Below are 27,762 nucleotides of genomic sequence, written 5' to 3' on the forward strand. Positions count from 1 at the left end.
TGTTCGGTCGAGCCAGAGGCCACTGTGGAACAGATTAAAATCTAGCCTGAAAAACTGATGCAGTCGAGTTCTCCGCTCACTCCCACGTCACTTGATAATCTCATAATCGATCATGTTGCAATTAAAAAATCGTATTTTATGATATCGCAATATTATCGCAAATGCAATTAATCGTTCAGCCCCGATATATACTGTAAATATATAGACTGTACTTTATTAATATTGGAGCGCCATCAAAACTCTTCTGTGACTGTTGAAACTGAGTGATTTGTAACTGGCATCTTGTGCAGATAAAATATGAAATACTTACACACAATGCCCATAACTGAATTTTTCACCTCTTAAATGGGTTTCAATGTTTCCAGATACTTTAACAGCCGAGACATAAAATATTTAATAGAAAATAGCAAAAGTCATCAATGACTAAAAAATATCCTTAATAAAAAGATGTTTTTGAAGGCTTTGTGTATAATGTTTTAGGTCTAAATGGCACAGCATTTCAGTGTGTTTGATGTCTAGACTTTGACTGACCTACTTTAACAATTTCAGTCAACTTTTTTTGTTGGACAAACAGCCCCACATTTCACTTTAGAGTTTTTTGATATACAGAGAATGTCTGCAATGTTCTGATGCCGCAAAACAAACTCAGACCATTAACCTCTATCACTGTCTTTGACCAACTTCTCCTCTTTTGTCAATCATCTTGCTATATTCTGTTTTGAAAGAACCAGCTTTCCACTAGAAATCCCTCCCGACAAGCCTGTGTCATGTTTTTTCTAATTCTACTGTTGTAATTTAAATTTTACTAATTGAGCCTTTTAGAGTCTGACATGCAACTGGTGTTTCTTTAAACATTTATGACTTTGGCTGGGGGTGAACTTGCAGGGAGTCCAGCAGCTGAATTGATTGTTTCCCTGATGTAAAATATTATTCCCACTGTAGATTAATGGACTCTTTATTGTGAGGAAATGGCCTTAGAACCATTTTTAAATGCCATCTTTATTATAATTACGCTTATCTTTTCTCCTTGGCATTGCTCTAAAACACACCTGAATGCTCAATAACAGTAAACCACCAAAATGGTCAGTTATTCAAGTAAACGCGATAAGCAGCACTGGCTGCTTTTTAGCCTCATTATTTGCATGGAAGGTCTTAGCTTCCTGCTGAATAAATTGTGACACTGCAATATGCCATGTGTTGTCATACACCAAAAGTTGTAGTTACCTAATGTTTTTGTATTGTAAAGGGCAGATCATATTTACTGCCTCTTGATTCACAAAACTTTACAACGGAGAGAAGACAGACTTTTTTCCAAGACTATATTACTAAAAGCCTAAAAAAGGCATAGAACACCCTGCAGAAATTACACAATCTGTAGTGAAAAATTATGTAAAAGATATACAAATTGTATATGTCCGTCCCTGAGCGCATACCTATTTTTGAATTCTACTGTGTGTATGTGTGGCCTTAAGAGGCTGAGTGTGTATGTCCATGAGTCCTTTTAGCAATGTTCGTGGCTCTATCGCAGGCGGATGTCCTTTGCATGGAATTTATTTTTCATTGAGAACTACTTGTGCAAATACAAGAGGCGGAAATCATAAATGAGAGGAAGAGAGTGCAACAGGGGGAAGAAAGACCTAGAAAGGGTCTATTGAAGGAAGGAGAGCAAGGGGGAGGAAGGGATGGAGCACATGAGTGCCTCTTGAGAGCTTTTTCTTATTAGGCAGGCTGAATCAAGCGCTTTGAGTCCGGAAAACACACACTCTGGCCCTCTTCTTGTCTACTCCCCATTACGCACCATCACCCCCCCTCAACCCCTTCTCGTTCTTTGCCTTTAGTCCTATTCCTTTTCACTACTTTCTACTCCCAGCATCTCAGTTTAGTTTATTTTTTTCTGAGATTTTTTTTCTCCCAATTTCTCATCTATGCTTTCAGTTGCATTTTCCCTTTTAGCCTGAACATTGACTGACCCAATCCTCATTCTCCATGTGAGTCTTCACTTCTACCTTGTACTAAAATATCAAATGCTAGGGTGCACCATCTATCCCAGGCAAATATTTCAGAGCTGATAGGGGTGTCAACATGTGCTGTTTAAGCTCGGTTGAAGTGGCACATAGAAACTGGCGTCGTTGAGGACCTTAAACAAAGCAGTCAGCTAAGGAAACTTAAAGCAGCAAAGGGAAGAACCCTTTATGCTTACATGCATTCAAAATCAAAAGCTGTCCAGCTGTGTCATCAGTCATCAGAGCTACCTGAAACCAGTGAGTCCCAGGCTTGTCCCTCCAATGTCCGGGGAAGTAGCCATCCTTGGGAAATGGCGGCGATAAAGGTATAGATGTAGAAGCAAGGCAAAGTGATTCAAACATCCACAAAAACATGGCAACTGGGATGCAAAAAAAATGGAAGCAAGTCTTGACTGATGAGTCAAAATTTGAAATACATGACTGTAGTGAAATGTAGGTTGTTTTTTTGTTTTTTTTTTGTAGGAGGCCTGGAGAGCGGTACAATAGTGAGTGCTTGAAGGCCATAGTGATTCATGATGGAGGTTCCTTGCACGTCTAGAGCTGTGTTTATATAAATATTGTTGTGGATTTGGTCGGTATTCATTTTGATCTCAGTGAGTAAAACAAGCAGATTCTTATGCACCTTGCAATACCATCGAGGAGATTACCCTACAATGTATTGGAACAAGACGACAAACATTCAGTCAATGTCATTAATCTTTACACTACAGTGTAAAAAAGAATAAGGAGTCTGAGAAATGATGGTTTTTGCCCCACAGAGAAATATCTCAACTTTGTCAAATCTGTCTAGGGTAACATAAAACAGAAGGATTTGAGGCAGTCTACGTCCGCAGAGTATTTGTGGTTAGTTCACCAAGATGGTTGGAAGAAAGAACCTGCCAAGTTCTGTCTAAAACAGTGTGCAAGTGTGCAAATAAGAACTGATGCTGTTTTGAAGACAAAGGGTGGTCACACCAGATACTGGTTTGATTTAGCTTTCTTCTGTTTGCACACTTAAAGAGTTTGATTGAAGAGGTGGCTTCAATTCAAAAGTCCTACCAGTGGCTATAAAATGCTGGTGTGAAAGTAAGCACTAAGGCAATACTAATAACAGCTGGCGTCCACCACATCAAGATTGCAGGAGCAGATTGTCCAAAGATACCTCTGAGACAATCTAGCACATAACAGTGGGTGTACGATGAAAGCAGGTATCTGAACAGCCACAACCAAGCAGAAGGAATAGGCACAAGAACAAAGGCAGCAAACATGGGTTGGAAGTCCCAAAGTCAAGATGGAAGGTCTGGATTTGAGATTTCCAAATCCAGGCTGCTAAACTGGTGATGGTTAGCCAATCAGACATTTTCATGGTCTATCATGTCAAGAGAAAGAAGGTGATAAGCAAGGTGGACTGCTACACCTATCACAACTGCTTGAGAGACTGGAAATCTAAGAGGCTGAACATCTGAAGAGTTGAAACAGATAACATAAAAGACGTGGAATGTAAAGTCAACAGTGGAGCACTTGAAGCTATGCCCACTAAACCAAAGTGTCTCCAGCAGATTCCAGGAGCAACTTCAGAGCTTCAAAGCCCCTGGTGGAGGTTCCAAGCTTGAAAAAGGCAATTAAACAGAGGGATAGTTGAGTGAAGAGTTTGTATATAGGTTAAAAAAAACACAAACAAGAATGTGTTTCGGTGTATTTTAATTATGGGCATGCCAAGTAGTGGCATGACCATATTGCAATCGTCCAGAATGGCCCAAAGGGCAATGTTGCTAGCATTTTGCTAACAAGCTAAAGTCGCAAAAGTCCCACTGCGCACCAGCGGGTATACAGCATGACCCCGCTCGGATGTGGAAAAAAAAATCCCCAAAAACTAAAACACGGCCGGAAGAACGAGGAAAAACATGAAAATGAAGGCGATATATTAGTATCTAGAAAAGGTTTCCCTTTTCTTATTATTCCGCACTTTTTTTCGTCCGTTAATGCGGCCCGAACCGGAACGTGCATCCATGCATGGCATACATCGTTGGATGCGTCTCCATCATGCCTCGATGGGCATTACTTTTCTCCGTAATAGGGGTTACCGTGGCAACGCTAGTTGCCAAAAAGAGAAAAAAAAGGCGAAAATTCAGACGCTTATTGCTCGGCCGAACTTTATCGTAGAGACATCGTTCAAACTTTCAAACACTCAGCCCGATTGTCCATAACCGACCGTACAACCTTATTATGCCAAGTATTACAGTTTTTGTGATAGTGACCTTTCATTTTTTTTTTTTTTTCCGTTTGACTTTGGACGCTTGTTGCTAGGCAACAGGTTATCGTAGAGACATCGTACAAATGTTTCCCGACTCGGCACGCTGTGGACTTCAACATACTCAAATTTCATGAAGCTGGGATTTAAGGAAATTTTATGTCAAAATCCAGGCCACATGGCCCCATTCATTCGGATGGGGTTTTGTACCATGGTGAAAAAAAAAAACCTATCCGTTAACGTAGCCTGAAACGGAACGTGCACCCATACATGGCATACATCGTTGGATGCGACTCCATCGTTCCTCGATGGGCATTACTTTTCTCAGTAAAAAGTGTTACCGTGGCAACGCTAGACGCCAAAAAGCGCGCCCCATTAATAACTATTGGGAGCACAGGAATGAATGAAATACAAGCGTAAAAACACCTCAAACTGACATAGAACCACCCTAAACACAACCACTACAGCCCCAAACCAAAGCAGCGAGAGGGGACGAATGGGCGGTAGGGCATGCCCATATTTAAAATTTCCAGAAATTTTCTAGTTTGTATTATGCTTATATATATATATATATATATATATATATATATATATATATATATATATATATATATATATATATATATATATATATGTATATGTATATGTATATGTATATACACACACACACACACACATATATATACACACAGACACACACATACAGAACCAATGCCCCTGCCCTGCAGGGGCTAATTACCTACAAGATAAGATTGATTTGGAAAACAGCACTCGCGCAGATGAACCAAAAACTCCCTTCCCAGTATGATAGGGGGAATGAAACGTGTGCAAGCTAAAGACAGTGAATATATATAATTGTGTTAAAAAGGCCTGTGCGTGTTTGTGTGTCTGCTACCCTAAGTGAGCGGTGAGAATGTCTGATTAATTAACGTGGAAGAGCGAAAGGCTCTTCAGTGACCATTCAAGCATTGCTAAAAGCTCCTCTCTCTAACAAATAGGCTTGTTACAATAGAACGATACATATGTCTCACTATTCAAACTTTTATGACATTACCAGTTTATTATGAAACCCTATGTGTTATTGTACTTTGTCTTGCAAGTAATTCTATCTTAAACATTTTCTGTTATTTTGAAAAAACAAAAGAAAGAAAGGAAAAAAAACTGGTACACTGGTAAATAAAAATAAATAAATACAAGAACTTGTTTAATTGGCATTCACTCCAATGCAAATGATTCAGTATCAGTTGCAGGTATCTATTGGCTCCAAGTTCGATTGGCATTGATGGAAGCATGATACCCGGGTGCACATGCTAATTTTTAATGAGCATGCTGCACTCAGAGCTACGACAACAGCTACAACGTACTTACTTTTAAAAGAAAAATGAGGTTAACCTCTGTACTAACGTACATGGACCAGCAACGTGTAGAAAAATGGAGACAAAATTCATGAATTTTAACTGTGTGTAAGACAGCTGACTCACCCAAGAGTATGTCAACTAAACATTTGTTGCCCTTTATAAAAATGTAAAATAAAACAACCCACCTTAGTTGTCTGCAGGTTTGGTCAACCTCAGCCAGCAGGATACAGTGTAAACACATGTTTATATAACGGGAAGCTGGAAGCAGTTGGTGGGCAACTCCAGCTCTATGAGGATTTCATTGTGGACATTTTTTTTCAGTTTTATTTTCTGTTTTCTAGGTCTCAGAGCACGAAAGGGTAAACTGTCTACTACAGGCAAGTTCTAAAGGAAAATGAAAGATGGAATGAAAGGAAAACAATAACTCAAGAAAAAGAGTGAAAACATTTTTAAAGTCATTCTGGAGATCTGCTTTACAAGAGGAAATAAACTACTTGTAAAACTTTGAACAAAAATACAACTATTGATACAGCAGGAGAGTTTGCAATTTAATGCAATAGCAAAATGTTGGGACAAGTAAAAGCAACTAGCGAAATCACACAAGTTGTATATCTCCTTTTAAAAAAGCAAAATAATAAATAATCAAATAAATAATTCAACTAAATTCAAAATACTTTATTAATCCTAGACGGAAATTAATTAATACATAAATAAGGAGGGATATGGAGGACGTTTCTCTTGTCAGTAACATTTAGGATCGTCATCAGAGGTTCAACAGGTTCAGTCAGCATAATGACCTGATACAGGAACTAATGCCATTAATTGTTTTATTGGTGATGATTATCATTTTAAAGCACTTTGGTTGGCCATAGGACTTTATATGTGCTATATAAAGCTGACATTAATGTCATAATTGACCCTTTGTCAAGCCCCGCCCCTGTTGCTAGGTCAGACAAAACTGTAATCTCTCCCATTCACTTCCATTGTAAAAACGGGGTTATACATAACTTTATTTCCAATTATTGTACCAAAAAAAATCAACAGCAACTAGATATAAATAAAAAGGAACACTTCGGGTACCGTGTACTGAGTTTAAAAAATTGAGGTTTTCGGAAAAAACAAGATCTTTTAATTAGTTTAGCTAATAATATGGTGGAAGGGTTGAACTGCGAGTCTGGCCGTCCACATAGCTTTATTCAAAGCAGACATTTTTCGTAATTTACTGTTGGTTTTGGGATGAAATGTATTCCTGTGATTCTCTCTGGGTAGGGGGTGTCACTTTTACAAGTGCCCCAAGCACACCGCTTAACCCTTGTAAGATAAATAATTAAACGCCTTCCGGGTGGTAGCCTGCTGCAGAGCTGACTTTGTTTTGGCAGTATAGATTGGATTTTTGCCAGTTTGGGGATAAAAATACGCAGCGAGAGAGCCAGCTGTTTTGTCCAACCGGATATTCTGACCCGGATGTAGCAACGGATAATGATTTTTTTCTGATTGGTCAGTCAGGGACCAATCAGAAGGCTGACAAAGGGTAAATTATGTTCCCGAATTAAGCGCTAAAGTTCTAGAATGGAACCACACTAGTGCTCCTGCTTAAAGGATTTCTGCAGCGAGTTCTGTCACTTTTAAGCAGTGAAAAGTAAGCATATCAGCTGTTAGTAAAGTTGTTAATATCTGGGGGGCTTCTGGCTGAGCGTTCCAAAGCCAGTGACTGGAAAAGCACTCCTAATTCAGATGGGTTAAAGAGGTTTACAGCAGCAGCGTAAAGCGGAAACACAGCAAACATGGGAGATATCAGGAATCCAGTTTGTTTCACCAAGACATCGCAGTAACATAGACAATAAGCTCAGGCTCCGACAGATTTAGCTGAAGGTGGTGGTCCTTCATCCATGCAGAGATATCAGAAAGACAGGCCTATATTCGCATTGAGATGGCAGTGTCGCCAAGTGGGAAGGAAAGGAAGAGCTGGGTGTCATCAGCATAGCAGTGGTAGGAGAAGCCATGATGATTTCACCTTGTGAAGAGGTGTATAGTTAAAGGAGAAGAGGGCCACCGAGCACCGATCCCTGTGGCACCCCTGTTGCCAATTAATGTGATCTGGACACTCGTCCTTGCCATGACACTCTAAAGGATCTTCCTGCGAGGTAAGACATGAACCACAAGAGGACAGATCCTGAAATGCCAAGCTTTGAGAATGTGGAGAGGAGGATGTGGTGGTTGACCGTGTCAAAGGCAGCAGACAGGTCAATCAGTATCACACACCAATCAGACACCAATGAACACATAGGTGGGGCTGTTGAATTCAGTTTCTTCTCAAAGGACACTTCAACATATGGACTCCGAAGCCAGAAATCAAACCACTGAGTTTCTAGTTGGCAGGTGACTGCTCCATCGTCTGAGCCACAGCTACTCCATAAAATACCAACCAATCTGTGTCTTCAGAACATGTATGGGAAGTAGGGCTGGGCGATATATCGAGATTTTAATATATATCGATATATTTTCAAACTCGATATGGTATGAGTCAATATCGTTTATATCGATTTCTTAAAAAAAAAAAAAAAAAAAAAAAAAAAAAAATTTTACATTTTTTTTTTTAAATGATTTTGATATAGCTTATTTTGTGACAAATTGACTTGAATGTTTTATTTCAGATTTGCACAAATGTTTTGTTATTTGCACAACTGTCAACCTCAGTGGAAAAGTCTGTCTGTTACTGTCTACATTGTATTAATTGCACAGTGTATTTTAATTTAATTGTTATGCAGGAAAGGGATATTTGTTTTATTTTATTCAAGAAGCATTTTTATTCTATATATGCAGGCAGTTTATTTTTATTTCATTGTTTTATACATTTTGATATTGTACAGACCTCTGTTAATAAAGGTACCTGTGTGACATTTGGCACGAGGCTTTGTATTAAAACTGACTGTTTTTTTAAGGGTTTACCTCAGAAAAAAAATGAAGCTAACAGAGATGCTATGCTATAATGCTTTGGGGGAAACCCCAATTAAGGCACAGAAAAAATATCGAGATATATATCGAGTATCGCCATTTAGCTAGAAAATATCGAGATATGACTTTTGGTCCATATCGCCCAGCCCTAATGGGAAGTAATATTACTACATCTTTCTTAAAACGTGGCACTATATTTTGAATATCATGGGGTACATTCCGGCTTTAGACTACAGGACATAAAATGAAATGTTGAATCAAAACATTTACAATACATTTTAAAAAACGGCCATCACTATGAACAGTCAGCAAGGCCACTACACTGGGTTGCTTCAGAGCCTAATCAGAAATGTAACCGTATTGCATAATTAATTTTCTAATGTTGGAAGAACCAATGCTTTTGTGCCCATTAAATGGAAAACAAATGACCCTGTGTGCACCCGCTTTTCCTTCATGTTTTTTTTCCTTTTCATTCTTGTTCACTACTTATCTTTTGCCCATGCGCTACACCGCACCCCCACCCCCTTCTCCCCTGCCTCTCTGCCAAGCTCACTTCATTCTGTTCTCTCAAGGCTGATTGTTTTCTAATTGGTGCAGTGCCAGAGGTTGTGGTTGTTATGGTAACCTGCAATGGGGCACTTGGAAGGGTTGGGTGGTGGTGGATAGGCAAAGGTGGGAGGGGGAAGCCACTCAAGAAAACTCAGGCAAGCTGTCATTCAAGGCTTAGAAAGTCACTTCAGAAAATGGACTGGTGATGGGAAAAGTTGAGGAACAGCATGCCAGGTGTATCACTGTGCTGTAGGGATGGGCGGAATGGACAAAAAAAATGTATCACGATAATTTCTGGCATTTAACCCAATAACGATAAAAAAAAATACCAATACAAAAAGTGTCATCAACGGAAATATTTCTTTCTTTCAGGCTCATTTCTTTCTTTCTTTCTTTCTTTCTTTCTTTCTTTCTTTCTTTCTTTCTTTCTTTCTTTCTTTCTTTCTTTCTTTCTTTCTTTCTTTCTTTCTTTCTTTCTTTCTTTCTTTCTTTCTTTCTTTCTTTCTTTCTTTCTTTCTTTCTTTCTTTCTTTCTTTCTTTCTTTCTTTCTTTCTTCTTTCTTTCTTTCTCTTTCCTTCCTTCCTTCCTTCCTTCCTTCCTTCCTTCCTTCCTTCCTTCCTTCCTTCCTTCCTTCCTTCCTTCCTTCCTTCCTTCCTTCCTTCCTTCCTTCCTTCCTTCCTTCCTTCCTTCCTTCCTTCCTTCCTTCCTTCCTTCCTTCCTTCCTTCCTTCCTTCCTTCCTTCCTTCCTTCCTTCCTTCCTTCCTTCCTCCCTCCCTCCCTCCCTCCCTCCCTCCCTCCCTCCCTCCCTCCCTCCCTCCCTCCCTCCCTTCCTTCCTTCCTTCCTTCCTTCCTTCCTTCCAGACTCATTTCTTTCTTCTTTCTTTCTTTCTTTCTTTCAGACTCATTTCTTTCTTTCTTTCTTGCTCATTTCTTTCTTTCAGGCTCATTTCTTTCTTTCTTTCTTTCTGGCTCATTTCCTCAATTTATCGTTTTTACCGTGAGATGACAAATTCTTACCGTGGGGAATTTTTTTGACGGTTTATCGTGAATGGTAAAATATCGCCCATTCTTACTGTGCTGCGTGGTAAGGGTTACAGGTTCGATAAATCTTCTACTAAAACAGGCAGTTTAGAGCATAAACTGCGATTGACATGTGAAGTTTGGCACGTACATGTTTAAATCCTGTATTTTAACTGCCTTTGTTAGTTCTCAAAAATTACACGATGTTTGGCTAGAAAAAAGCCTAATTATGGAGATATTGTTAAAAGTTAAATTTCCAATGTGCTTGTATGTCTTTGACTACTTGACAATTTTTGCAATCTGATAGTTCCTCTGTGCTGCGTTAAACACTGACTGACTACACCGGTGATGCATTAGAGAACGACAGCTATGAATGAACACGTACTGCAATCATTTGCCCTTATAGTGTTTGACAAACTTCCAGCCCTGTATTACATTCAGAAAAATAAATAAATGATAATAATAATAGTCTTTTTTAAACAGCATATGTTTAAGCTAGGAGGTGAAAGGGGAACCTGCCAAACTCAAATCAAGTGTAAGTTCCTGTTCACCAAATATAAAAAGCTGTTTTAATTCTGAAAAACTATATTGGAAAACAATCTTTTCTATTGTAATGTTTATACTTGTTATTCGTAATAAATAAGAGTCAGACAAGAGAGTCCTGTTTTGTCATTTAAACTAAGGTAATTGTTAGAAATGAAAACGTGTCAAATGTGCTTATACTGTAGTTCAGCTTTTTAAGCAATTTGCAATCCTGATTTATTCAGTCTGCATGCCTACACTTTGGTGCTTCCTCATGGAGTTTCTACATTAGTTACCTGAACTGTAAGTTTTAGTCAGTGCTCCAGTCTCTGTGTTCATGTGCATGTTTTTTTCAAAAGGTGTGCTTCACTGCTTTTCCAAAGTAATGCTGGAATAGAGTCCTCAGTGATTTTGTTTATCTCCATCTCCCACATGCATACAGTGACACTGACCTCCCCTGATGCACACAAGCAGACACCGCTGACAAACTGCTTTCTTTTTCTGGCTGCAACGATTACTGTCAACCAATACTCGGACTTCCTTCTGTCTGCATCATCAGGTTTCAGGAAGCAATGATAAATGAACAGGCGAGACTGCCGGTCATGGGCGGAGGACTCCAAAATGAAGACATTTCTAGTCTAGTGTTACTTCTTTTAGGAAAAGAGAAACTAGGATACACTTTGGTCAATAAATAGTGAATCTATTAAACTAAAGAGCTACAAATCAGCTCTTTAGTTTACAAATTGAGTGTCAACAACTGACAGCAAGAAAATCTTAGATAAAACTCAGATATTCAAAGATTTAACCCCTCGGGCTCAAGGTTGCTGTGAGGTGTGGCATAGGAAAATAAACTAATAATAACATAGAAAGTATAAGGCATCTATTCATAGCCTTGGTCTCTAAAGACAGAAAAGCCCCTAAATAAAGTATTTAAGATGTCACTAATCAACAGCTCTAATAAGAATTGTGTATGTTGTACATAATGCCTAAAAATCCCCCACATTTAGTATGTGACTGGTATGTATTGTGTACATATTTATATAGTTACATCTGGAAAGGCTGTTGTCAAAAACAAACTGTACATACAATGCGGTATTCAGTAGGGACTATAAACTACTGCAGTGACCATCATTAGTCAGTAATGTGCCGCCATAAAGGCTATGACACAACCAGAAGCCAGTCACATTCCCACTGTGACTGACTCATTACATTATTGATACAAATATATGAGGTAGTCAGTTGGACAAAGGATATTTTACCAAAGTAGCGGACCATCCAGGTATTTCAGATTTGAAAATGGCCCATGGTAACGGTTAGGGCTGGGCGATATATCGAGATTTTAATATATATCGATATATTTTCAAACACGATATGGTACCAGACAATATCGTTTATATCGGTTTAAAAAAAAAAAAAAAAAAAAAAATCTTTTTTTTTTTACATTTTTTTTTTAATGATTTTGATATAGCTTATTTGGTGACAAATTGACTTGAATGTTTTATTTGAGATTTGCACGAATGTTTTGTTATTTGCACAACTGTCAACCTCAGTGGAAAATTCTGCCTGTTACTGTCTACATTGTATTAATTGCACAGTGTATTTTAATTTAATTGTTATGCAGGAAAGGGATATTTGTTTTATTTTATTCAAGAAGCATTTTTATTCTACATATGCAGGCAGTTTATTTTTATTTCATTTGTTTTATACATTTTGATATTGTGCAGACCTCTGTTAATAAAGGAACCTGTGTGACATTTGGCACGAGACTTTGTATTAAAACTGACTTGTTTTTTTAAGGGTTTGCCTCAGAAAAAAATGAAGCTAACAGAGATGCTATGCTATAATGCTTTGGGGAAACCCCAATTAAGGCACAGAAAAAATATCGAGATATATATCGAGTATCGCCATTTAGCTAGAAAATATCGAGATATGACTTTTGGTCCATATCGCCCAGCCCTAGTAACGGTTTATAAAGTGTATGACCACAATTCCTCAATACATAAAAGAAAACAATAATAACTCCGGCATAGGACGCACTCTTTACCAGATGTGCCTTACATGGTTTCTAGTGATGCCCAACATGTTGAATGGAGTCCAGTGAGCCTATCCAATCCAGTCCAGATGATGTTTGATTTGCTTGGCAGTTGAATATTTAGAGAAACATTTTCAAATGTTGCCAAACGTACAAAATACAGCTGTGCTGCTTAAAGATTTCTCTGTTGGAGACAATTGAAAAGGCAACTATAGCATTTCTTGAACTTTCCAGGGACAGACATTTGCAGTGCAGGTTTTCTGAGTACGGTACCAAGTGCATCTGGTTCCATGGCTTTAGAATTTGTGGGAAAAAAAATAATCCTTCTGTAGAGAACATTGTCCCTGACGTATGCAGAAACAGTTTGTTAGAAGCTGGTCAGACTTGCTGTAATATTTTAAAAACAAACCTTTCAAGCAGTTTACTGGGATTATCATATTGAACTGCACAAATCAGTATGGAAGCGTATGTGCATATGTGCATAATCCTAATAACACACATGAGGAGTAAAGGAATTATAGGATACAAGTGTAAAAAGCTGCAGTCAGTTGTTTTGGAGTTAATAGTTTTGTTATCCAATGTCGTGTTTAGAGTCTTGTTCATTATTGGATGAAAGTATATCAGCTGTGCCGTCCACAGAAATATAAATAGATCTTTAAATAGCTCACATTTCAAACAGACTGAAAAAATTCAAGGTCAAAGGAGGCTTAAGTTTGGAATGCACACTACTTTTCATGAAGGGAATACGGGACAGACAGCGTCAGGAAATGTCTCTGAAGCTGGGAGCTGTCCATCAGACAGATGTCTGCCCACTGCTAGTGAAACAAGGTGGATGCATGCATCCTCACGGGACGTGAGCCCAGACATGACAGTCGATGTTGATGACTACTCCTGAACCTAAAAACGCCTCAAGAGACTCACTTGGGAAGTTCCCACTAACACCTCGCATGAGGATAATATTGGATTGTATCCAAATGTGTAGACAGTATCTCCATTGGATTGTTCATATTTTGAAATGTTTGAGAAAAAAACTGTCTAAACTCTGGTGCTGTGCCAAATTCTTGAGCTAAATGTTTGTGTCCAGAAGAAACATACAACTCTAGTCATCAAACAGAAGAGCTTTCCTGACTTTTTCCAACTATGCTGACAAAGAGAATAGATGCACTTAGATGAAAAACTTCATGTGGTGTGGGGTTCTCCTTGAAGAAAAACATTGATTTGTAGGCTTTGTACTTCGGTTAAAGACAGAAAAGCTGAAGTGATGTAACAGCTAGCAGTAAAACTGTATATTTATGATTCTGTATTGGCTCTGCAAGTCCCCGTTTTCACTGTTGATCTATTCCTTTGCATTTTGCATATGTCTTTACAAAATAAGGTTAAGAACTGTTGCTGATATGGCCAAATTTCTACTGATTTCCAAGAGTGGGTTTCACTTGTATATTCAGCCAATCACTATACACTAATCTCATCTGAACCAATGACTCTACAGCTGCATCACACAGGGTTTCCTTCAAGCTGGGAAAGCTTGTATTCTGAAAGAGCCAAAAAAAAAAGACCCAGTCCCATCAAAGCAGTTGTACGAACAAACAACTGACTGTGGTTCCTGTGCCATCGACACAAAAACAAGGGGGAAGTTAAGAACTCCGAGACGAGTGGCTGCAAGTAGCTGTTGTGTCTTACCTGTCATTAGCAGGAGCTGAAGGAGGAGCAGGAGGAGATGTTGTCCCAGCACTCTTTGGTTTGTTGACTTTGGCATACAGTCTATCAATAGGATCATCATCAGCAATGACTCCTGGGTCACTGGCATGAACTCCATGTCCTTGAAAGCCAGGAGGGCTTTGGGGAAAAGGTGCGTGGGCATGAGCGTGCTGCACTGTGCCGTAACGAGGAGACTGAGGCAGTTGCGGTGGCACTGAGCCAACCTCCCTGTCCCTAAAGGACTGTATTCGGGCATAGTTGGGATCTGCGTCATCATCCTCAAAGTCTGGATATGACCCCCCACCACCGCCACCTTGGTGGTCTCTGGACAGGTGCTCTCGCAGCTCAGGATGCCCTGCCTCAATCCTGAAAGAGAGGTGAAGGACCACTTAAACTCTTTACTACTATTTTTGCAAGATGAAAGACTTCTATGAGTGTGCAGTTGGTGATTGACCTGCAACAACAACCAATGGCAGAAAAAACAGGCGTACAATGAAAAGGGAGAGACAAAAGAGACAATTGTAAAAACCAAGATAATAAAAAAGAATTGTCAAAGCGCTTTTATTATGATGCATTAAAAGAAAAAAAGAATCGTCTCTGGTCGAGACGTTTCCTAACCTCTCTCTTTCCTCTTTCAGCCTTTCAAGCTCGTGGTCACAAAGAATATCTGACTTCTGTCGTTGCAGAGCTGCCTTTGCCTCCTTCTTCTCTTCCTTTTTCTTTCCAAATCTGGACAAAAAAAAAGCATCATTACTTAAGAGAAAGAGAGTCAAGAAAGTCATTTTCAAAAAACGATAATCAAAAACAATTGAAACTCTTGTTTGTATGATGTATGTGGTCAGACCACATCAGATTCAATCACAAAGAAACACAATACGAGGGCTTTTTAGGCCATGCGCATGCAAACACAGTGATGTGAAGATTGTTAAACACACTGTTAATCACTGGAAGGTCTCATAGAACATCATGACATTGAATCAAGACTGGCAGTGCATGTATGAATCACACATAAAAGGATCGTGGAGAAAAGCAAATTACGCTTGAACCTGACATGATATAACATCTTCAACCAGATCCGTACAGGTGAGCATGCGCAAAACTACATATCCAGCGGCTGAAGAATAAAAGAGAAACATCTACTTGATTTAAACAACAACAACACTGAACAATGATACATACACTAAAGATTTACCATTTGAAGTGGCTACAATCCAAAACTCAAACCAGTCTAGTCCATCCTGAGGTGTGATCAGGATCCACATCAACACATTCAGTGTTTGAGTCTTCATCCCTCTAGAGACACATTCCTCTGACTGAATATTGTAACACATAATCATCACTTTACACTTGGTGGAAACGCTGATAATTGTTGGTAAATGAAAGAGATGACAACTATGGTGACCAAATGTGTTATTGATCAGGGCAGTTAAAGTATTGTTGTGATGACGTGATCTTTGAAGTTGTTTTCTGAGCCAAACAGTCAATATCGATGACCAACGGTGTTGAGGAAGATCTAAGTCACATCAACATAGGCATTAAAAATGAAATGACTAACAGCTAAATGTCTGAACTGGAGGATGTTGGATGCTAATCCCCAGAAAACAATCACTTGGGCTACGATATACAAGTCCTTCCTTTGTTCTTGGTGCAGGGATATTAAGATGATCTGACTCATCACCCTCATCTGACATGAGCAGCTCTCACATTTGGTTATTTACACAACATCTTATCCATACCTTTACAATAACTAACAGAAGTTTAGGTTGCACCGTCTTTTAATACTATGGGGGGGACATGGAAGCGTTTTAGTGCTAATGTGTGTCTTGGTGGTAGTTGGTCTTGTCTTATAATTGCCGTTTTAGTCAGTCTGGCTCTCATAGAAAGAGTACCCAGAATTCTCATTAACCCACATCAACACTGAAAGAATTTAACAAGTGTGATTTAAAACTTTTTTTATGTCTTTACCTATAATTTGTTGTAACCTTTATGATGAGTTGATGTAATTCCGTCACCCTGTATTTACAATCCTATATGAAGCCTTTCAAGCGTTAAAAAAAAAATCATAAGCATTTATAAGCTGCTCAAATGTTGCTTTAACATGAAATAAAGATGGATTTGCAGTTGAGAGCCCACAAAAATGTTCTTGCACTCACACTTGACTTGACTGTTTCATAAATCTTATTCTTATATTTACTGAGGTTTGAGGAACAAGAAAACATTTTCTGGCATTCAAGTATTGGTAACATTTGGCTAACTAAATCATAATGAGTGCACAAAAATAGTGTTAAAGAGAAAACAATCCTATCTAAATTCAGAAGACATGAAGAGTTAGGACCACTGGGGAAACCTCAACATTTTACTGTATCATCACATATGAAGGAGTATCCATGTGGAGCAAAGCCCAGCAAGCTAATGTTAGCATTTGTAAACTCACAGAAGTGTCTTCTTTTTTATACAAAAAGGTGCAAATGTTACCTGACTATGCTTGCTGTGAAGAAAAGAAAAATAAATAAATAAACAAAAGTGGGAGACAAACAGTTTGCTCCATACTGGGTCACAGGGAAAAGTAGACTTGAATCTTGTTTAATCTCATTAAATGTGATTACTTCCATGCTATGAAGCTCATTTTAGTTGTTTTGGACCAAATCATAACACTCATGTTCTTGTTTAAGTGAAACTTTTGTTGTCAGAGACAAAGATTTTCAATTTTAGAAGTCTTGGCCATGAAATTTGGTGGTAAAGTTTGATTGTTATTTCTATAAAGAGAAATAATACGCATTTATCAAGCATGAATAAAAACCAACAACAAAAAACTGCCAAAGTTAATTCAGTCCATTTCAGAAATAGTTAATTAATTCCCCAGTGGGGAAGTACATAATAATAAGTATCAAGACTTACATGAGCACAAACAGAGTGAAATGCGTGAGACGAAAGAACAAGTACTCAAATGTTATCTAAACTATTCAAATCACCTGTCAAACAGTTGAAGAGTAAAAAAGGCAAAGTCCCACCTGTGACTAGCAGGAGCACACCAGGTGGCTGATAAACATGCTGAGTATTAGGGCTGGGCGATATGGACCAAAAGTCATATCTCGATATTTTCTAGCTGAATGGCGATACTCGATATATATCTCGATATTTTTTCTGTGCCATAATTGGGGTTTCCCCCAAAGCATTATAGCATAGCATCTCTGTTAGCATCTCTGTTAGCATCTCTGTTAGCTTCATTTTTTTCTGAGGCAAACCCTTAAAAAAAACAGTCAGTTTTAATACAATGCCTCGTGCCAAATGTCACACAGGTACCTTTATTAACAGAGGTCTGCACAATATCAAAATGTATAAAACAAATGAAATAAAAATAAACTGCCTGCATATATAGAATAAAATGCTTCTTTAATAAAATAAAACAAATATCCCTTTCCTGCATAACAATTCAATTAAAATACACTGTACAATTAATACAGTGTAGACAGTAACAGGCAGACTTTTCCACTGAGGTTGACAGTTGTGCAAATAACAAAACATTTGTGCAAATCTCAAATAAAACATTCAAGTCAAGTTGCCACAAAATAAGCTATATCAAAATTAAAAAAAAAAAAAAATAAAAAATAAAAAAAACTTTTTTTTTTTTTTTAAATCGATATAAACGATATTGTCTCGTACCATATCGCATTTGAAAATATATCGATATATATTAAAATCTCCATATATCGCCCAGCCCTACTGAGTATGATACATTTGTGTCTCTAGACTGCATGTGTTTTCATAGAAATGTAAGAGATTTTTGTCTTGGTCTCAATCCGCTGAGGACCTGCGGCGTTAAAGTCTAATATACTTTCCTGTATCAACCCTATGGCCCGCTCAAATATTGGTTAAAAAAAAAGAGAAGAAAGCAACAGAAGCACGTTAGACTTTCCAGCACCACTATGCAGCGAGCAGGGCATGGTGAATTGAGCCAGTCAAACCTGCTAAATAGTTAATATCTCCAACATGCCAACTGTGGCCTGATACATACAGTTTATGTTTTATTCATCTGGTGAATTTATTGATGAATTATCCTTTTTGTCCACTCTTTTGCTGTACAATACCAGTGAATTCTTTTGAAGTACCCCAGAACCTGCTTCTGTATTATTCAAAATCACATCTATTGCTACTTAAAAGTAGGACTGGTTAGTTGATTTGGGCTTAATAAAAAACAAAAAAAAACAAAGGTGGACTTTGAACACCGGGGGAAAAGGATTTCTTTGAAATGCCTAATGTGGTCTAGGAGGTGAAGTCTATTTACCACCCATAGCGGGGACTCAATGGGCGATGAAGGGCTCCAATGATCAGTGTGCATTAACAGCATGTGTGTGTATTTGCCGCACAGCGGACCAGCCCTGCTCTAATTACTGCTACCTACAGAGGCTTACCCTTTCCCTCAACTCTATCCTACCTTCACTTACCCCATCTTCACTCCCATTACCTTTACAGTTTTACTCGTGTTTCCCCTTTTTTCCTATAACATGAATTTCCATCTGTACCCCACCCCAGTTTCACCTCTTCTTCTAGCTGTCTCTTTCACATCTTGCTCTCTCCATCTGAAATTAATTTTCCTTCTCTCAAACCTTATGCCTGTCTTCTCCCCTCCCCCGGTGTCAGCATGTATAGGTTATGAAATGACATGACGATCAGTGCCCCATCTGTATCGACAACATGTATTCAAGAAACAGAAAATATCAATTTCAAATACAAATCACTGGATCCCTAATGAAAGTAAATGAATAAAGTAATGGAGTTTCTGCTAATGTTGAACATAAAAAAAAAAACAAAAAACAATCAGTGAAGAGAAAAACATGTATAAGTAAATGACTTGTTCACAAGGGGTGTCATGGCAGAAAATAGCAAATTAAAGCATTAAAATTATTATTTTTTTCTTAGAAAAAATAAAAAAGGTCTCCCAGATAATCCCTCTGACTGTAAAATGTTCTATAGTGATCAGTTTCTGCTGAGCCTGCAGATGGTCATGTCAGAATTTGGCACCCTGAACTATTGCCTCGTGTCAGAAGTCTGGGTTAGTGGTGGCATTGTATTGATGTTAAGAGTGCTTTCTTGGCATAGACACTTTGATCCCATCAGTAAAGATCAATCATCATTTCAATGCCACTGTCTATATAATTATTATTGCTGACCATGGGCATCCGCTTCTGGCAACAATTTACTGTCTTCTAGTAGCTCTGCAGAATAAAGATGCACCACCTGACAAAAGCTGGACCAAATCTGAAAAAAGTATGGCATTTGGAAGTAAGTGTTTGATTGTTTACAGAAACAATCAATGCATTAACATAACTATATTCTATTTTGCCCTTCATTACCTAAATTTGCATGTACTATACATACACACACACACGCACGCACGCACAGACACGCGCACGCTCACACGCACACACACACGCAAAAATTAGGACTATTTTATCAAATGATCATTTTAAAAGTGATCCATGCTTTAGTCATCAGTAGGGGTGGGTATTGGGAAGGACCTCACGATACGATACGCATCACGATACTTGAGCCACGATACGATACACATTGCGATATCCCGATTATGCGATATCCCGATTATTATATTCTACATAGTTCACCGAAAAATTTAAAAATGCATTACACATCTTAAAATCCAAGTTGTATATATGTTTTATTATAACTATACAAGCTAAAGTTACAACTTATTTGTATATGTTTTTCATATTATTTACATCATATGAAATTAACATTAAATTTAGTATGAGGTTGCTTTAATTATGTGGCAAATGATAATAAACACAAGAAAGATGGTACTAAAACCAAGGACAGGCACAGTGATCAGTCAGTATAGATATAAATCCATAATTAACTAAACCTCTGTCCATTATTTTTCATTTTTTAAGGACAGGCAATTGTGTTATATAAAAAATAAATTATAAAATGAAATAAAACGTGAAATAAAACCTGAGCTCAGTGCAGGGCCCTCCCAGGGTTGGTAGAGAGTGGCAATGCCCAGGACTGTCACTTAGGTAGGAGCACTGGGTGATATAATGGGAAAAAAATCGGGGATAAAAAAAAAAAAAAAAAAAAAAAAAATTAAAAAAAAAAAATCGATATTCAAATTTTTAATATCGATATTGAATCGGCTGGAAAAGTATTGCGATATATTGCCATATCGATATTTTTGCCCACCCCTAGTCATCAGGCGGTTGGATTACTGTAACTCGTATGTTGGTGTTAAGTCAGTCCGCCCAGTCTCGTCTTCAGCTGGTGTAAAACGGCTTTTAACCGGAACACGGAAGAGAGAACACATTACTCCTGTTTTATCCTCACTGCACTGGCTGCCTGTCTATTTTAGGGGTCATTTTATCCTAAAAATCCTAAACTTAGTTTTTAGATCTCTAAATGGTCTTGCCCCGCCCTACCTCTCTGAGCTGCTGCATTTACCTTCTCCTTCCCGATCAATCAGATCAGCTGATCAGCTGATCCTGGATGTACCGATGGAGGCTCAGGGGGGATAAAGCGATTGCTGTTGTAGCCCCTAAATTGTGAATGCATTACTAGTAAATATCAAGACAGTCTTCTTCCTCTGCCATTTTTAAATCATCTCTTAAGACCCACCTTTTAACTCAGTGTGAGATGCTGACATTAGCTTGAGCTTATTTTAATTTATTTTAATCATTTTTAATTTAATCTTATCTTTGTGGTTTATTTAATGTTTTTGTTGTTCTGTCTTTTAGTGGTGTAAAGTGTATTTTATGTTCAGCACTTTGGTGCTTGCTGTTTTTAAAGTGCTTTATAAATCAAGTTGGATTGGCTTGGCTATATATATTCAAGATTGAAGATACTTTATTCATCGAACCAGCCTCCTGGCACAATGAAATTAACTTTCCAGTAGCGACGCTTTGGTTCGTATTGTTTGATTTCCCATTGATTTTCATTGTTTGATGGACATACGGTGGGCGTGATCCCGTTGGTTTCAAGGGAAACATGGTTGCGCGCCATATGAGGAAGAAGTATCTATTCCTTTTGTTATCTTGTATTTTACAGTCTATGAAAACAAAAGGCTGTACAAAAAGCTCCTCAGAAAACCAACTGGTCCCATGACTGATGTTTTGTGCTTTACAGTTAACAGTCTATTACAGGTACCTTGTTTCTTTAAACTACAGGTTTGGCCGAGGGTCATAGTTCCCGAAATGTGTGTTTCAATCCCACATTAAAACAAAAAAAAAAAAAAAAAATCGGACCATTAAACACTATTTGCATTAAAGCATTATTAACACGCTAATTTTGATGGCCCCAATATTCAACCAGAGTGAACCTACTTACCAAGTCATTGTGACAATTTAACGAATGCCACTACAATCCCAAGTGTAAACATTTTCTGTAGTTCACTGCAGGACTTCTGTGTAGAGGACTATGAAATGAGCTCACCAGCAGAATTTACTTTTGGAGTCAATAAACATATTTTAATCAGTGCTGTTAATTGTGTTATTGCTTCTACACAGATAAAACAAAACCAGGCTGCAAAAGCGCTCACAGGGACAAACATCTCTGTGACATCACAGGCATTTTATCCACTCCTCATTATACAGGTCTTGATTGTACACTACTTTTCATGTTGCATTCTGGGATAAATTGACTACACTATTTATTCTATTACAATTTTCACTACATCTAGGGATGGTAATGCACAATCAAACCAGTCAATGCAGTGCAGTATATAATAAGCATGAGGTCATTTCCTACAAAGTTTCAGTAATATTGCATGTGACAAACACTTGAAGCTTGCTGGTTTAAGATTGAAAACATACAGGATAAAAGCTCCTATCAGCATCCTTTAACAGATAAAGGAGTTGGTGCTGCTGTGTTTTTTAGTATACATGCAGTTATTTTTCCTCTCAAAAATGATGAGTTATATATGACAGCTGATAATATATTACATAAAGGTGTCATAATAGCTCTGAATATTTGCTTTAATATTCTACTTCAGCTTCAGGGTGCTTTTATCCACCTGTTTCTTTAAATTATGTTTTGCATTCATATATAATAGGAAAATGAAGTGTAATTATAACATGAAAAAATATATAAATAAATAAATCCAACAGGCACATCAGACACTCACACGGGCTGATTGTTCAGAACACAATCTGTTACTTTCCAAATTTAAAGTAACATCACTTTGCATCATTTCACGAGGAATATCAGGGTAAGATTAGCAGCTGATTAGCAGCCAGTTAGGATGAATAAATTACCTCTTGCCATGTCATTAGTGGGAACAGAATGTTGACTTATGAATATGAATGAGTTAACACCACAATCTGTATGGAAAGTGTATGGCTACGGCCACGGCTATGGCTACGGCACTACTGATAAACATATATTCAGGTTTTCTAAGTTTTCTAAGTCTTCCATCTGTGTAAGCCAAAGTTGGCAAAAAAAAGGAAAAAAAAACACGATGTTTCTGAAAATGGACTGTTAAACAAAAATCAGCTGCAGGTACAGGATGTACATAGAAGTTCACTCTATCAGAGTCAAAACTGGGACTGTTTCAAATGTTTCCAAAACGTTACCAATGTTGCCTTAGCTACAGAGAGCCCTTTTATGCCTGACTATGATTTTGTTTCAACATTAGTTATGACTTCTGCCAAAATCTAAGGGACACATGTTCCCTTACCGGCAACGCAACACAACGTATCCTACACCTTGACTGTACAGTCCAACTGTTTGTAGAGCAGAGCATGACAAAACAAAAACAAAAATAAAAACTGGCAAAAGCATTTGCAAGAATTAACAAGTGAATGCTGCATTTGCATGCGCACAGACATGGAACAGTGAGCAGAGCGCTCATAGGACTGACAGCTGTCCTTCTGGATAGTCCATCAAGAGAAAAGCCACTTGCAGAGAAGGAAAAACATTAGAGCAAACACCAGTGACTCACATCTCCCATTCTTCCTGTTCTCCTGTCCTTCCCCCCCCTGCCCACGCCGCTCCTTAGATACCGCCCGGTGGACGGATCCAGAGGGAATGGCTGATTGACAGGTGTGTTACCATGAGGAGCACATCCACGTACACATGTACACACAAACACAAATGACTGGCAGGCGTGACATCAGTCAGTGACATCCCAATGACTTCCTGTCACCATGTTTGATTGGCAGAGCCCTTCCCCTGCATCAAGCATGCGCTCTCTCATTATGAAACAATGACAGACGAAGTCTGGTCACAACACAGCAGATGCTTCTGGATTGTTTTCCTCTCTGCATGGGCCACTTGAAATCATTCTTCCACAAAGTTTGCATGGTATTTACTCAAACCTTACCAGGTTATTTGGCGCCAGACTGGTGAAACAAGAACACAACGGAGTGATATGGTCGCAAATCTTTTCATAAATTAAAAGATAAAATTGAAATTATTATTGTCTTGTTTATTACACCCAAAAATAATGTTTTAACTACTATCACAATTATCCTTTCATTTCAATTTTAAGGACCAGAAAATACATGCCAGCAAGAGAGGAGAGGACCCCTGCTGCGGAAGGAAAGGACTAAACAGCTCAACCTATCATTTAGCCTCTTCGTTAACCTCTGGCATGTGTCCCAATGTGCTAATGGAGTACTGAGAAGAGGTCTCTGTTGAACTTTCTCTTTAAAAGTTATTTGCTTTCCAAATTTGCATGAACAAGTTTTTTCTGACTTCATAAACTTCAAAAACTATTTTGACTGCCTTCTCACAAATTTTCACAAAAACCTCTCAACTCACAACACAGATACACGTTTGAGCACGGAGCCTACACTCCACGCCCTGTTGTAATCATACTTTACAGTTGGATGTCAAAACAAGGAAATGCTCATAATTTTGGACCCAAATACCACTTGCTTCTTTTCATAATCTAGACCAGGGGTCGGCAACCTGCAGCTCTAGAGCCGCATGCGGCTCTTTAGCGCCGCCCTAGTGGCTCCGGGCGCTTTTTCAAAAATGTTTGACCTTTTTTTTTTCCTTTCCGTCTTCTTTTTTTTTTCTTTTTTCCTTTTTTTCTTTTTTCTTTTTTTCCTTTTTTTCTTTTTTTCCTTTTTTCCTCTCTCCTCTTTTTTCTTTTTTCCTTTCCTTTTTAATCTTGACATTTCGACTTTTTTCTCAATATTTCGACTTTTTTCTCGAAATTTTGACTTTTTTCTCAACATTTCGACTTTTTTCTCGACATTTCGACTTTTTTATCAAGATTGTACTTTAACTTTAATCTTGACATTTATACTTTTTTCTCGACATTTCGACTTTTTTCTCAAAGTGCATAATTAAAAAAAAAAATCTTCCCCCAGTTATAACTAATATAGAAACATGCAGGATGTGTTGCCTTCATTCTAAGGCTTTTACAAGACTTTTCATTTTTTTTGCGGCTCCAGACATTTGTTTTTTCTGTTTTTGGCTCTTTCAACATTTTGGGTTGCCGACCCCTGATCTAGACTATTGAGATACACCGTTATGAGACTTGGTCCTGTGCTAGGTACAGCTGAATTTGCAATTAAGTGATCAGATTGTTGTTTTTTTTTTTTCTTTGTAATTTGCAGCTCTATATGTTGGAAATTCTGACTTTAAAATTCTGCTGGCCACAGCCAAACCAGGAGTCAGACACCATGTTCCAGTCGAAGACTTCTACATCTACGTATCGGTTTTTTACCCATTTGTAAAAGCCAGATTACCCTTAAATACAGCCGGGAGTACCACCGCTTGGAAAATCTTCCTCGAATGGTAAGAAATTGGGGATCAGCACCAGTCCATTTTCTACCATCAGTCTTTTCTTTTATGCACCACACACACAGACTTTCAACAACATGTGCAGAGTGGAGCTAATAGGCCTCGCATGATGCTCAACCATTACACAGCCCACAATGGAGATAGTCAGTGCTAATGGGCGCCAGCGTTGTGATGGGCTAATAGTCCCAACGATGGAGCTCTTCTAACAAAGGTGCTGCATTAGGACTGGTTGGAGAGAGTAGAGATAGAGGGAGAGAACCAGGAAGAGGGGGAAAAAAAGGTACGATAAGAGGGAGACTATAATTAGAGACACCAATGAGAGTTAAGAAAGAGAGCAGACTAAAGGCTCAAAGGTTCTTTTGGTTGGTGGCTGCATTGGTAATTATGTTGCTTTTTAGGTTGGAGGTTTAGCTGGAGTAATAGCACAAAAACACACAGCTATCCATTTGGAAAAAAAAAAAAGAAGAAAGAGAGGCAGAGCGAGCTGTGAGTACAGCAGTGTATGATTATAAGCCAGCAGGCAAGCAGAGATTCATTATCATAGATTCCTCATAAATTCACACCAGTTTAAAGCTGAAGATGAGCAGCATGGACACATTATTACAATACACACAACACATCACAAAAGTGTGACGCACTGGCAGTGGCAGCACCCGTCCATCCCTCAGTCTGCTAGACCTTGTCCTTTTCCAGTTTCACCTGAAAGGCTGCCATATTTCCATTTGCACAGAGGACTCTCTCCCTCCCTCCCTGTCCTTTCACAGCCAACCAAACACACAAACAGTCACACTAGAGGACAAATCAACACCAAAAAACCTAAACCGTATCCTTCCATGTTAATTATGCGTGGGCCAGCAGGTTAAAGATACATGTCTGCATAATTTATGTATTTAAATAACAACATTAATGATTCAATCAAGGCAAAGGAAAGTTCAGAAAACAGAACAGCCACACAAAACTCTACAATTCAGTGACGACCATCTCACTGTGTGACCAATCATGTTTAATCATGATGTGAATATTCATGAGATGATACGAAAGTGAAATAACTCTCTCTCTCTCACCCACACACACAAAGATAAACTGGCATGCAGCAACAGTTCAGATGACAGAGGCGGCTGTCCATTTGAAATACATATTAATGTCTTACTGTAATGCCTGGGGCAACAAGAACAGTTCAAGATTACAGTAAACAGCATCCTACAGTATAGTACCACATTTACTAAACTAAACTCTCTTTGTGAAATGCTGTATGTAGGGATGGGTGGTATGGACTAAAAAATGTATCACGATAATTTCTGGCATTTATCCCGATAACGATAAAAAAAATACTTTTTCTTTCTTTCTTTCTTTCTTTCTTTCTTTCTTTCTTTCTTTCTTTCTTTCTTTCTTCCTTTCTTCCTTTCTTCCTTCCTTCCTTCCTTCAGGCTAATTTCTTTCTTTCTTTCTTTCTTTCAGGCTCATTTCTTTCTTTCTTTCTTTCTTTCTTTCTTTCTTTCTTTCTTTCTTTCTTTCTTTCTTTCTTTCTTTCTTTCTTTCTTTCTTTCTTTCTTTCTTTCTTTCTTTCTTTCTTTCTTTCTTTCTTTCTTTCTTTCTTTCTTTCTTTCTTTCTTTCAGGCTCATTTCTTTCTTTCTTTCCTTCTTTCTTTCTTTCAGGCTCATTTCTTTCCTTCTTTCCTTCTTTCCTTCTTTCAGGCTCATTTCTTTCTTTCTTTCCTTCTTTCAGGCTCATTTCTTTCTTTCTTTCCTTCTTTCAGGCTCATTTCTTTCTTTCTTTCCTTCTTTCAGGCTCATTTCTTTCTTTCTTTCCTTCTTTCTTTCTTTCTTTCAGGCTCATTTCTTTCTTTCCTTCCTTCCTTCCTTCCGGCTCATTTCTTTCTTTCTTTCTTTCTTTCTTTCTTTCTTTCTTTCTTTCTTTCTTTCTTTCTTTCTTTCTTTCTTTCTTTCTTTCTTTCTTTCTTTCTTTCTTTCTTTCTTTCTTTCTTTCTTTCTTTCTTTCTTTCTTTCTTTCTTTCTGGCTCATTTCCTCAATTTATCATTTTTACCGCGAGATGACAAATTCTTACCGTGGGGAATATTTTTGACGGTTTATCGTGAACGGTAAAATATCACCCATTCCTAGCTGTACGATATTTTGGGCTGAAAACAATGGAGAAAGATTTACGATGTGAAGATGCCAAACAGTAATGATATTACGTATATTTTACAGCAAACACAACCAAATCAGAAATAAAATAGTATTTATTCAAAAGAAGTATTTACTGACAATATTTGATGTTTTAATTTCTCGTCGAGTACCTTATATGTTAATACATCTATTTATGCATTCCAGGCCTACAGCACAATCCAAAGGCTCATTAGGAAAAAATAAAAAATAAATCATACCAAAAGCAAGGTAGTAAAGGTTAAAATAAATGTAAAAGAATCAATATTTTTTCAGCAATCTTAGATTGTATAATGCAGCATTTAGTTAAGACACCCTGTGAAACTGAACTTGTTAATAATAAACTTGTTACTCCGGCGTCAGACACCTTATCACCGGCACGGCCTCTTTTCCAGGCTATGAGGCCAATCAAAGGTGCCCTCAGATGAATATGAAAAATCAGTAACCTGGCC

General features: G+C 38.1%; 1 protein-coding gene across 5 annotated transcripts in view; it reads right to left on the minus strand.

Moving 5' to 3' along the window:
* The window catches only part of pard3bb (par-3 family cell polarity regulator beta b), a 339,860-nt gene that overhangs the window by 101,232 nt on the left and 210,866 nt on the right, over window positions 1-27,762 (minus strand). For all 5 annotated transcript variants that reach the window (XM_061723990.1, XM_061723991.1, XM_061723988.1 and 2 more), the window contains 2 exons: window positions 15,007-15,117; window positions 14,371-14,754 (listed from right to left, as the gene is read on the minus strand). In XM_061723990.1, the coding sequence (XP_061579974.1) occupies window positions 14,371-14,754; window positions 15,007-15,117 (495 nt within the window). The remainder of the gene's footprint in view (window positions 1-14,370; window positions 14,755-15,006; window positions 15,118-27,762) is intronic.

This window comes from Cololabis saira, chromosome 6, assembly GCF_033807715.1.
Source record: "Cololabis saira isolate AMF1-May2022 chromosome 6, fColSai1.1, whole genome shotgun sequence".
NCBI lineage: Eukaryota > Metazoa > Chordata > Actinopteri > Beloniformes > Belonidae > Cololabis > Cololabis saira.